Source organism: Mastigoproctus giganteus, chromosome 6 (genome assembly GCF_048544385.1).
Source record: "Mastigoproctus giganteus isolate SK-2022 chromosome 6, ASM4854438v1, whole genome shotgun sequence".
Classification (NCBI taxonomy): domain Eukaryota; kingdom Metazoa; phylum Arthropoda; class Arachnida; order Uropygi; family Thelyphonidae; genus Mastigoproctus; species Mastigoproctus giganteus.
In genome coordinates this window covers 184,236,215-184,250,290 of record NC_143580.1, presented here as the reverse complement: position 1 = coordinate 184,250,290, position 14,076 = coordinate 184,236,215, and the positions used below count along the sequence as shown (strand labels likewise).

Sequence of the window (14,076 nt, the reverse complement as noted above, 5' to 3'; positions counted from 1 at the left end):
AAGTTGCTGTTGTGACCAGTTTTGGAGCAACCTTTTTTCACTCATCAGACAGCAGGTAACTCCAGTTAGTGACTTGTGTTGAGCAGTGAATAAATGTATTGACTAAGTGAGTAGCCAACCAGTGTGCTGAAGTAAACTTCAGCATCGAAAACATAAACATATAATGTAACCCCTATTGTTGGGTCGCATTGGCCCAGTGCAAGAATTTAGTAAAGAAGCAGGTACTATTGGAATAGCTTTAGAGAATAATGCTACTATGCATTATTTTCTCAAATTTTTTCTGGTTTATCTTCTGGGGACACAAAAAAAGAAAACAAAAGAATGCCATGCAGAGTGGTGTTATTTTCTCAAACTATTTCAATACTTATTATATTGGATTAGCACCCTTGCTTTTTTACTAAATTGCAGCATTAGGCCAACACCAGCCAAGAAGTAGGAGTGGGGTTATGTTATATACATGACAAAAGTTACATTTTCAATGAATTTTCTTCACACAGCTCAACACAAGATTACTAATTGCGACTTCCCCTTGTCTGATGAGTGATCCAAATAGTTCCTTAACCAGTCGCAGAAGTACCTTCAAATTTTTAATAAATAACAGATTTGCCTTCTGAATGATGCTATTTGACTAAAAGTGATATTAGTAACTTAGATCAACTCATGGGTAAACATAGTACTGACAGTGACAGAGCTTGGGCGTATGCTCAATCTGAAGACAAAAGTGTTCCCAGACAGTTAACACAGAAAAAAAAAAAAAAAAAAAAAAAACAATTTCTCTTCTGTGTAACATAACAGTAATGTCACAGATCTGAATCCATTTGATATTTGTTATAGAAAACAGTGACACTGTTGATAAACACGGAGTCAAATTTGATGATCCTTGTTAAGCTAGAATGGCAAATGGGTGACTTAGATGTAATCCATTACTGGATTACATCTAAGTCTGGATTACTGGATAAATCCTAGATGTTCATTCAGTCAGACTTGCTAGTCAAGAGAGGCATAAAGTACTGAATGACTTTGTAATCCCAACGTGAGGGAGGGATATGTAATCTCGGCACTCTTAGCTCAAAGTGTCAATCCCTATAACCTCTCCCCCCCCTTGTGATACCATGAACACCTCATGGGTTGAATGGCACATGGTGAATCTCTCAGTTGAAGAATTGCAGAAAACTGAGAACGAGGAGTCATTTTCACAGAACATCATTCTCACCCTTCCGACACACCAAGCCCTATTAATCAATATCAAAGTGATGAATTAGTAGTTTTATGTGTATTGAGTTCTGCTGTTTCAAGTTCATATACATTTATAACATTAACTACTTCTTTCAATGAAGAAAGTCACTTTATTAGTTTACCCAAGGAAAAATCACCTTCTGTTCTTGTTTTTTAACCTGCAAACCTCCCTAGTCCTTGATCAGTAGATGGCACTGCTCTATAATCTCTTCCGATCAAGTGAAAATAAAAAAGAATTTGATTCATTTTTCAGGAATCAAACCTCATGCAAAGGGGCAAAAAGCAAACACAAACGTTAATTTTTTTAATTAAAATTAAATTAATTTTTTTTATTAACTTGAATGTATAGACTACAGATGCATTCTGCAAAGTATAAAGTTCTTTAATTCCAGCAGGTTGTGTTGATATTTGTTTATTACTGATGTATAGTTTTTTCTATTATTAGGATCACCTTTCACCTGCTTTGTCCCCTGTGGTGGATACCAGGCCATTGGCAAATCTTTTACCTCCTAAGGTAATGTATTCTGTTTGTTGTAGTAGATATCCACTATTATTTTTAAATGATTTTATAAGAATAAAAATTTTGGCATAAATTTTATGAGTAATTTTAAAACTAATATTATTTTGCATGAGATAATTTAACAGTGTTATTAATGTACCCTTTTTGAATTCTGTCTTTTAATTCAAGTGACTTATGGTTTAATATAGTTAGAGAAGGACGCTATGTGGTTGTTTTCCTTTAAGAGTTTTATTATATTAAAACCACTCTTATACCATATGAAAATTAATACTATGGTTTATTAGGCTGTTTGCCTACATTACTATACATTAATATGATGTTTCGGGTAGCTTACCAATACCCATCATCAGATAAAGCTTTTGAGGGAACAGAAAAATAGAAAGAGTTACAAATTTGAATATTTTAGAATATCACAGTTACTAATTTACAAATACAATATTACTATTACAATTACCAATGTTATAATTACAATTTACAAATTATGGTTGTAAAGTATTAAATTAAGTTACTGTTACAATAGAGAACAGCAAATCTAACATCATTACAAAGGGATAATTCTTATCTACTGACAGACTCCTCCTGCCGATGCTTCCAGAAACCGGGTGTGCATACAGGCAAGAGGCCTGCCAGCAGTTAATTTATAGCAGAGGGATTAACTCCATTAGCCAACAGAATAGTGCCACATTTTTATCCTGGATCTGGGGTGACCTTTGCTCCTATACTCTTGGCATCAGGGTTGGTGTGCAGGCTGATAGGTATCGGGATCTTACCGATACCTATCATTATAATATGCTGCTGGTGCCAAGTTTTATTATTACTGATATAGTATTAATATTAGTAATAACTATAGTATTAATTTTCATGTAGTATAAGAATGGTTTTAATGTAATAATGACTCATGGTTTGTGTTTTAATTTTCTTAAATAATTTTTATCTCACTAAATAAAGATTATATGCATTTAGCCTAAAGTGGGCACATGACCTGGTGAGGGGGACGGTGTTTGTTTCATTTTAATATTAGATTCTTATGATTCAAACACAGAAGATAGTACACAAAAGTTTCACATTTTAAAAATTAATGAAGTTGTTTTCAGTTAATATAATTCTACAGTATAATCAGCTAATTTTAATTTTTATATCATATAACAACAAATATATTCGTTGGAGTTATTCATAATTACCTTCTCCATTTTTATAGCACATACTCATTGTTTTCAAAGAGGTTTATGATAAAAATCCATGTTTTTGACTTCATTTGATATAGTTGCTACAATAAAGTTTCTCATTCTGTTCTTTAAAAAATGGTTTATTTTTTCCTTTTTCAAAAAAAAATTAAACTGTTAAAATTTGAATTTTTAAAAAATCTGAGAATAGTTTGCTGTGATTGCTTAAATAACTTAGATTGCTAGAATTTTTCTCAGCATAGTCTGTGCTTGTTAACAGGAGAGAGAGACTGCTTCTACAGGGATACGATACACTTAAATAGAAGGAGTGCAAGAATATTTGTTGATGCTATTGAGGCAGTGTTAGGTGGGTTGGAAAATTGCTAGCTTGAGGGGTTACACAGACTGATAAAATAACAATAGCCAAAGGCAGAGGTGCAAGTGATTCTTGCACTGCTTCTATTGGAACAAGCAGCAGCCTGGAAATCAAGATGTGGGAATTTCAAGGACTGCTGCGAGTCATCATGGAAGAAATAAATACATGGGCTGTGTTAGGGTAACTAAGAGTAAGGAGAGATGCATGTATACTTGCATGTTCACCAATGCTAGGAGCATAGTAAATAAATTTGATGAATTTGAAGTGCTGGTCATGACATCAAATGTAGACGTTAGGATATCAGAAATGGGGTGTCACTAAGATATAAAATTTGATGAATGAAGAAGGGATGCAGAATTTGAATATTGAGAGTACATTGAGGACAAAGTATTCTTGTATGTAAAGGCAGTAACCAGGGTTTCCCCTAACGGCAAAGTGCCAAGGCCGGTATTTAAGAAAGGGGGGGGGGTAATCTAATGAAATGTTTGTATCTTTATGTGTGTTTGTTGTATGTTGTAAGCCGACACCTGGCATTTAGCAGTCAGGGGCTCTGCTCCAACCCCCCCCCCCACTCCCATACCAAGCCATGAGGAGGCAGCCAGGTTCTACATCCAAGAGACACGAACCGAGCTTGTCACAAGGAGAACCTCAAAATAATTTAGAAGGGGGAGAGAGGATGAAGAAAAAGGAGCAGAAGAGAAGAGGAATACAGATATCTTCTATAAGCAGAATAATATAAAAGAGAAAAGTAAGAAGACTACAAGGAACATGTACTTAAAAACTAATTATCAACAGCTATGCATATATACATACAATCAATTTTACCCAGTAATCATAATAAACTCAGTCATAATATCAACCATTTGGGCAGATAATAACTTAAAATCAAATTTAAAACTCCAAAAACACAAGGCAAGAATCATACCAATAAGCAGTCGAAAGACTGCAAATCAATAAGATTACAAAACCTTGAAAAACTTAAAACTAAAACAGCCAGTCAATCAGCAAAACCCCCAACAACACGATTAATGCAAGATAACAACACATAACAAGGTAATTAATCTAATACCACTTCCAAAACCCAAGACACAATCAGAGAGCAAATAGACAACTTAAAATTTAACTTAACAGTAATCAAGCAGTATTTTACATTTTAAAAAGTGAATGTGTGAACCCAACCTTGGGATCAGGGTCAAGCCAGCAAATACATATACAGGCTGTAACGACAGAGACATCCAAACAAAACAATAAGAAAACACTAATGTTGAGAATCCTCAACCAGTACTGATAGCAATTTACTAAACAGCCATGACAACTTCTATAATATACAAGTTCAGCTGAAACTATCAGTACTAACAAACAAATAGAAGTTAAAACGATAAAACAGGTCATAAAATCTAAAACCCTTTATGCAGCAACTCGCATAAAATCATTTTAAATAAGTTCAGGTTTAAACAACTATTAAGGTTGTTATGACAACAGAACCCCTACTGCCAAAGACGTATGACCCAAGCTATGGGTGAAAGACCTACTAAAACCACGAATCATCAGCTAAAAATAATTAGCATGAAAAATTCTTCAACAGAACAAGGTGAATTAACAAAATACAGTTAGCCAACTAAACGCAATGGCTCTCCGCAACCCACAAGACAACAGGATGATATTTACATTATTAAGAACATAACAATTTAAAGTAATGTAGCATGTATAATTCACCAACGAAACGAGGTGAATTAACAAAATACAAATAGCCAACAAACGAAATGGCCCTCTGCAACTTGCAGAAACAACAAAATAATATTTACATTATTAACAACATAGTAATTTTATAACCTTAGAAGACAGTTCATGACATTATCGTAATATACAGTTGGAGCCATGTAAGGCTCAGAGACTGCAAAATTCAATTTACATTATTAACAGCACAGTAATTTGATGGGAGGGTGTTATACTCTTAGTTAAGAAACATAAAATCTAAGCCAGTGCATTGAGTTGACATGGGTGGCCAGTGAATGAGTCAGTTTGGTATTACATAAGCAGTGGGAAAGCAAAAACAAGAGTAGGACTGTAGGCCAAATGACTGTAATGTGTACAACAAATAACTGTACATAGAAATAGAGTGGACCAGTAAATCAGAATGTCTTATAATGGAGGATTTTAACTTTCCAGATATTGACTGGAACTTGTCGGTTGGTCGCTCACACACTAGCAAGACTTTTGTGGATTTATTAGATGACTGTTTTCTATAGTGGCATGTTAGAGAGGCAACAAGAAAGAGTAATGCCCTTGATCTGATTATCAGTAATGGTTATTTGCAAATCTTAGAATTCATGAATCAGATAAAAGAACTACTAGAGCAGTGATCACAGTGTATTGATATGGGATTTACTTAAATGTGTAATTATCATCAGGGATAAAGGGAAGGTTTTTTACTTCCATAAAGGTGACTATGGTGTTCTCAGACAGTTTGTAAATTCTATACAGTGGGACCAACTGATATTACCAACAGAAAATTCTAAAATGAGAAGCATTCAAGGAAATAATCATAGAAGCGATTAGGCTTTTCATAAACTAAGAAATACTGTTTCAAAGTTTAGGCCTAAATGGATGTTATGACAGAGAAGAAAATGCACGAGATGCTTATTGATTATCAGGTGAATCAGAGACCTATGGTAAATACAAACTAGTTTGTAATCAAGTCCCAGAGGAAGTTAGGCAAGCTAAGACAGATTATGAGAAATCTTTTTCAAAGGATGTAAAGATAAACTGCGAAGACTTCTTTACTTATGTAATCATAAGAAGGAAAAGAATGCATCACATTGGTTAGCTTGATATTTATGGTTTAACTGTTGTTGATACTGCTCAGTTTGCTGATAAACTGAATGAGTATTTTGCATCTACATTCACACACGAGGGATTCTTTAGGGAAGTGGATGCCAGAAGTTTATCAAACTGTAACAGGGAGCTAAATAATTTTGTAATAACTGAGAGGAAAGAGGAAGAGAAATTGTTGAAGTTAAACATAAAAAAGGTGCCTCGAGTAGATGGGATCTATCCAATTATATTAAGGGAGGCAGCAAAGGAATTAAGCAAACCTTTATCCATAATTATGAGAGCATCTTTAGATTCAGGGGAAGTCCCCATGGGCTGGAGATGTGCAATTTATCTCCTGTCACAAAGGGTGACTTGAGTAATTACAGACCTTGTAGCTTAACTTCTGTTCTTCCAGAGAAAATAATGGAGTCACTCTTTAAAGATGTAATTTAGGACCATCTAGACAGGAGACTGCAGTTATACTTCAGACACAGCATATGTTTGTTATGAGGAAATCTTGTCTGACCAATTCAATTGGATACTATGATGTGTTCACCAAGGAACAGAATGCAAAAACCAATTTTGATATCATATATTTGGATTTAAGGAAAGCCTTTGATACTTTTGCACATGAAAGACTGCTGTACAAATTGGAGCAGTGTGGCATTAAGGGTAATTTACTGCTATGGATAAAGGAATGGCTGGTGGGAGAAGATAGAGTAATAACCAGTGGACTAATGTTATTAGTGGAGTTCCCCAGGCATCGGTGTTGTGCTCATTGTTGTTTTCTATATTTATTAATAATATTGATGAAGGCACATTAGGCTTAATGTTCAAATTTGTAGAAAATACAAAAGTTGGCAGGTTGGTTAATGACAATAATGATAGTATGCTACTGCAACAGGATTTAGAAAAGTTAAACAGGTGGGCTGAGGAATGGCAGTTGAAGTTTAACATTGAGAAACGCAAAGTACTGCATATGGGTAGCAGTAGCCAAAGAGTAACGTACCAACTGTTTACTACACTCAGGTTAGTGGAAAATGAAAAACACCTGGGTTAATTGTGCAATCAGATATGAAGTTCTTTGAGCAGTGCAGGCAAACAGCCAGGACACCTCATGGAGTTTTGTCAGTGATATACAGAAATTTCGCTATTAGAGATAAGGAAGTGATTATCCCATTCTGTAAGGTAATGGTCAGGCCATATTTTGAGTACTGCAGGTCTGGAGCCTCATTTTAGGAAGGATGTAGATCTGCTGGAATGAATACAGAGAAGGGCAATGAGATTGGTGAGGGGAACAAATGGATGCTCTTACCAAGAAAGGCTTCAATTTTAGAATTTGCAGCATTTGGAGACTAGGCATCTGCAAGGTGATCTGATTGAAGGGTTTAAAGTTGTGAATAGATTGAGAAAACTCAGTGCTGGTGGGATTCTTTCTCTTGCTCAGACTATGCATACAAGGGGGCATAAATTCAAGAAGGATGGTTGCAGAATAGATGTGCGGAAGTTTGCCTTTAGCCAGTGGGTGCTTGATTGCAGGAACAAACTTCCATCTGTTGTGGAAGTTGGTAGCTTAAATAGATTCAAGAAAGAACTAGAAAAACTATTGGGAGGAATGGATAGGTGAAATGGGATTGATTTTTTTTTTTTTTCTGATGCTGAGTAAAAGCTTGCTTGCATCATTTTACTGCTACTAATGCTAATACTGATCATAAAAATAGTAAATAAAAAAACTATTCTGCAGGTTTTTCATTTTCAATGCAGTGCATATACATTTTGGCTCAGGGATGATATGCTATCTCTCAATTTAGAAAGCAATAAAGATTAATAAAAAACTAATATCATTAAAGATTTTATTTTCAGAGAAATAAATATACAGGTTTTCAACTCTCTAAAAACTTGTTGCCAGTAGAGTCTAGAATTAAGAGTTCTTGGTATTATTCGATTATTCTAGCCCTCCCAGAGCCAAGGTTTTTACTCCAAATCCACACAACTAGGAGCTGATTTTAGCTCACTTGCTTTCTTGGTAAAACCGTGGAAAAGATATGTTCTTGATATATGTCACATGGTTCTTTAAAACTCAGAATTTGATGAAAATGAATCAGTATGGATTCCACAAAATCAGGTCCTCTTTAGACCTTGTGATACTGCAGAATCATATATTAGCAGTGCATTCAATCATAAGAGCACTTATGATTGAATGCACTGCTTTTTGGATGCATTCAATCATAAGTGCTAATGCACCAATGCACCAAAATTCAATCATAAGTTGCTAATGCACCAATAAATTCCAAATCAAATCAAATCAAGCACTGCTTTTGGCAGATAACATAGAAGCTTTTTGATATTATCTGGCCACAGTGTCATATAACATACTTCATTGCCTGCCTTACTGTGGGCTATGAGGAAATCTCCCACTCTTTTTTTCAAAACTTTTTGAAATACGTAACATTTTCAAATGAAAAAAAAAAAAAAAATGCTCTATCACAGTATTTTGTTCAGAAAGGAAGATTCTGAATACCATTAACAAAATACCTCTGTTGCTAATGATATTACTAATTTCGTGCTCTTCTCAGAGCATATGCTCTAAAACTTTTAACTCTGAATAAGCTCTTTGTATGGATAAAATGGTATTGGCTACCGATTGTCCAAACAAAAAAAGTTACTACCATAGATGTTTGTAAGAAACACAAAATGCATATTGTGCCTGAAGTGTAGCCAATCATGTAGTGCCTCTGACTAACAGCGCACTTGAATTTTGGGTTTAAACACATGATAGCAAAAGTTAACTTTCTAGAGCACATAAAATACATACAAACTACCTGCCTAAAGAAAATTAATATAAATATACTTTAGGTAATTTTCTGTCATGGCTTGAGGGTGCAGATGTGGGGTGCATGGTATGTACCAATATTTTCACCTTATCACATGAATCAGTGTATAATGGCTATTTTCCGAAGACTTTTTAGTGTCCCCGCTGACAACTGAAATTTGGCGATGGCATCTAGATTTTTAACAAATTGGTCAAAGCATGATAATAGTGGCTAGGAGTTAGTTAATTCACTTTGTTTACAAAGAATGAAATCATAGTAGTATTAAAATATCTTTAAATATAATTGTACTTTCCAAGGCTTTCATGCTTAACAGTCATCGTCAATTGTAATGCTATCAGGTATAATAGGGATAAACCATCATATTACTTCCTTGAATAAAATCAAAATGAAATATATTTAAGGATTCTCTTTCATATTCTGAAATGACAAGTAATTACAAAATAATTAAAGACAGGCAGGGAGTAGATATACATAATTCCTACTGATGAATTTATACAAGCTACTAAAGGTTAAGTTTGAAAGATAAAACATCAATGTTAATTTTTTAAACTTAGAAGTGTCTGTTTTGTTATTTATTTATTTATTTCATATTATTTTTTTCATTTGCTTTGTAGCCAAGAGCCCATCAGTTCCTGGTCAGAACTTTTGTGTCTCCTAGGAAATGTGATCACTGCACTTCACTGATGGTTGGACTTTTTAGACAAGGAGCTGTCTGTGAAAGTGAGCTTGCTATTCTTTAGAAATTCTTTTACTTGGTCAAGAAACTCATTGCACTTTCTTGTTTGTAATTTTTAATATTCATATTTATATCTTTCATAACAGAAGGCATGAAAGATAGCCCAACTTTTCTGTTAATTGTGGCATCTGTTAGTGAACTGTTTAGCCATCTGGTAAGCACCCTGATGTACTGCCTACAGCAAAAACAGAAATTTTTAAATTTTAAATACCCATAAGAATTGCATTGGTGTGAATTTTAGTATTCCTCCAATATGGCATTCAGGTTTGATCTACATCTTTGATTATTTTTTTAATTAGAAGAGTATTTAAAAATTAAATTATTTTTAAAAGTTATAAGGCACTGTAAAAAACTTCTTTATGGTTCTGTGTTTGTGTACATAGGGTGCTGTGCACTTGTGCCTGTGTAAATTTTCCACATGGATTTGGTTTCAGCTTCAAATTTTGCTTGTTTTATGTTATTGGAAGTGAGATAGTCAGAAGATAGTTTTTTTTGGATAACAAGAATACTGCTCCTAAAGATTTTATTGTTATAATATTAGAAGTAGGCAATTGATGCAAGAAGCAAGCTTCCAAAGTGTCAGCCAAAAAAAAAAAAGGAAAAAAAGTGTGTGTGGGGGGGGAAAGATGGAAGTTTGTTCCAACAGTCAACCACTTGCCGGCTGAAGGCAAACTTCCACACATTTATCCTGCAACCATCCTTCTTCAGTTTGAATTTATGTCCCCTTTGAGTGTGTGTGTGTACTCCGAGAAAGAGGAAGAATGCCATCAACATTGAGCTTACTTAATCTATTCAACACTTTAAGCACCTCAATCAGATCACTTTGCATGTGCCTTGTCTCCAGATGCTGCAATTTGCAGAACTTAAGCCTTTCTTGGTAAGACAACCTTTTTTGTTCCTTTTGCCAATGTTCTCTGCTCCCTTTCCAGCAGATCTATGCCCTTCCTAAAATGGGCCTCTAGACTTGTGTGCAGTATTCCAGGTGTGGCCTAACCATTGCCTTGTACAATGGGATAATTACCTCCTTATCCTTACTAGAATAAAGAACAAAATAGTGTCAGAATAAAGAGTAAAATTCTCAAGTGCACATTTTTTTCCTGTTTAAAAAAAACAAAAATGTAAAAAGTAAACTACATTTTTGCATGTCTATTAGAGGGCTAACAAAGCAAAAAAATAAATAATAATAAAATAAATATATCCTTCAGGTTTTATTTATTTTATGAGCTACTCTTGCAGACTGTCTGCACTGCTCAGAAAACTTTATATCTACCTGCACAATTACCCCCAGGTCCTTTTCATTCTCTACTACTGTCAGTATAGTACCACAGAGTTGATATGTTACTCTGGGATTACTGCTTCCCATATGTAGTACTTTACATTTGTCAATGTTAAACTTCATTTGCCACCTCTCAGCCCATCTGCTCAACTTTTCTAGATCCTGTTGCAGCAGCGTATTGTCGTTAGTGTCCTTAATAACCCTGCCAACCTTCGTACACAAACTTGGACATTAAGCTTGATATATCATTCATTTATAAATACAGAAAACAGTGGACCCAATACAGAAACCCTGAGGGACTCCACTAATAACATTAGTCCACGATGAGCAGTGACCATTGAATACCACTCTGTCTTCTCCCACTTAACCATCCCTTTATCCGTAGCAGCCACTTTCCTCCAATGCCACGCTGCTCCAATTTGTTCAGCAGTCTTCCATGTGCAACAGTATCAAAAGCCTTTCTAAGATCCAAATATATGATATCAAGGTTATTCCCTGCATCTAGTTCTTTGTGACCACATCATAGTATCCAATCAGATTGGTCAGGCAAGACTTTCCCTTAACGAAACCATGGTGTGTCTGAGCTATAACTGAAGTCTTGTCTAGATGATCCTGCAGTGCATCCATTAACTTTCCTGGAACAGAAGTTAAACTAACAGGTCTATAATTACTTGTGTCGCCCTTTGATCCTCCTTTGTGAATTGGGGTCACATTTGCACATTTCCAGTCCATGGGTACCTCCTCTGAGTCCAAATATCTCTCATAATTATGGCTAAGGGTTTGCTTACTTCCTTTGCTGCCTCCTTTAATATAACTCGATAGATACCATCCACCCTGGGTGCCTTTTTTATGTTAATCTTCAACAATTTCTCCTCCACTTTCTCTAAGTTATTACAAAATCATCTAGCTCACTGCCACAGTTCAGTTCACCTCTGGCATTCCCCTCCCTGAATAACTCCTCATGGGTGAATATAGATGCAAAATACTCATTTAATATGTTAGCCACCTCAGCAGGATCATCAACAGTTGAACCATCAATATCCATGGACCAATCTGATCTATCCCTTTCCTTCTAGAGTTTACATAGGTAAAGAACTCTTTTCTGTTTTTCTTTGCATCCTTTGGCAAGGATTTCTCGTAATTTGCCTTTTCCTGCCTAATCTCCTTTGTGATTTGGTTACAGACCAGCTTATATCTATCATAGGCTTCCATGTCACCCATTAATTTATATGTATCCCGTGCATTTTTCTTCTCTGCCATATGTCGCATTAGTTCATCTGACATCCATTTAGGCCTAAACCTTGAACAATATTCCTTAGTTGGTGTGTAAAGCCTAGTAGCTTCCAAGATAAATTCTTTGAATGCTTCCCATTTTGAATTTACTGTTGGTAACATCATCAGTTGGTCCCACCGTATAGAATTTAAATACTGTCTCAGACCACCGTAGTCGCCGTTACGAAAGCAAAAACCCATCCCTTTACACCTGATGGTAGTTACCTCTTTGAGTAAATCCCACTTCAGCACACTGTGATCACAGTCACCTAGTGGTTCCTTTATCTGCAGATTCTTAATGCATGAAGAATTATAACACACTCCTACTCTGACATAAGCACTCCTCGCAGTGCTTATGTCAGTTTGGTGTGACATAAGCACTGCGAGGAGTGCTTATGTCAGAGTAGGAGTGTGTTATAGGCCTAATGACTCGAATGAGTAATATGAACAATTGTACAGAGAAATAGAGTGGGCTAGTAAATCAGAATGTATTATAATGGGGGATTTTATCTTCCCAGATATTGACTGGAACTTGTGGGTTGGTCACTCATACACTATTAAGACTTTTTTGCATTTATTGGATGATTGTTTTCTGCAGCAGCATGTTCGAGAGGCAACCAGAGAGGTTAATACTCTTGATCTGGTTATCAGCAGTGATCATTCGTGTATTAAGAATTTGCAGATAGAGGAACCACTAGGTGGCAGTGATCACAGTGTACTGATGTGGGATTTACTTAAAGATATAATTACCATCAGGGGTAAAGGAAAGGGTTTTTGCTTCCGTAAAGGTGAGTACAGTGGTCTCAGACAGTTTTTAAATTCTGTACAGTGGGATCAACTGACAATGTTACCAACAGTAAATTCTAAGTGGGAAGCATTCAGGGAATTAATCGTGGATGCTACTAAAAGTTTCATACCTATTAAGAAATATTGTTCAAGGTTTAAGCCTAAATGGTTATCAAAGGAACTAATGAGACTCGTGACAGAGAAGGAAAATGCATGGGATGCATATAAATTATCAAGCGACTCAGAAGCCTATGACAGATATAAGCTAGTCTGTAATCAGGTCACAAAGGAGGTTAGGCAGGCGAAGGCAGATTACGAGAAATCTTTGGCAAAAGATGCTAAGAAAAACAGCAAGGATTTCTTTACTTATATAAACTCTAAAAGGAAGGGGATGAGTCTGATTGGTCCACTTGATATCGATGGTTCCGCTGTTGATGATCCTGCTCAGATAGCAAACAAACTGAATGAGTATTTTGCATCTACATTCACACATGAGGAGTTATTAAGGTTTGAAAATGGCAGAAGGTTATCAAATGTAGCAGGGTGCTTAATGATTTTGTAATAACTGAGAGCAAAGTGCAGGAGAAATTGTTGAAGTTAAACATAAGAAAGGCACCAGGGGTGGATGGGATCTATCCAGTTATATTAAAGGAGGCAGCAAAGTAACTAAGCAAACCCTTAGCCATAATTATGAGAGAATCCTTGGACTCAGGGGAGGTCCCCACGGACTGGATGTGTGCAAATGTATCCCCAATTCACAAAGGAGGATCGAAGGGTGACACGAGTAATTACAGACCAGTTAGTTTAACTTCTGTTCCGGGTAAAATTGTGGATTCACTGGTTAAAGATGCATTGCAAGATCATCTAGACAAGACTGCAGCAATAATTCAGACACAGCATGGGTTTGTTAAGGGAAAGTCTTGTTTGACAAATTTGATAGGATATTATGATGTGGTTACAAAGGAATTGGATGCAAAAAATAATTTTGATATCATATATTTGTATTTCAGGAAAGCTTTTGACACTGTTGTGCATGGAAGACTATTGTACAAATTGGAGCAGA

The 14,076-nt window shown here is 35.6% G+C and overlaps 1 protein-coding gene across 1 annotated transcript in view; it reads left to right on the top strand.

The window, feature by feature from the left end:
* LOC150084800 (serine/threonine-protein kinase Genghis Khan-like) overlaps positions 1-14,076 on the top strand; it is a 477,571-nt gene that overhangs the window by 336,837 nt on the left and 126,658 nt on the right. Inside the window, exons 21-22 of the mRNA XM_090376356.1 lie at positions 1,682-1,750; positions 9,558-9,663. Of these exons, the coding sequence (XP_090232482.1) occupies positions 1,682-1,750; positions 9,558-9,663 (175 nt within the window). The remainder of the gene's footprint in view (positions 1-1,681; positions 1,751-9,557; positions 9,664-14,076) is intronic.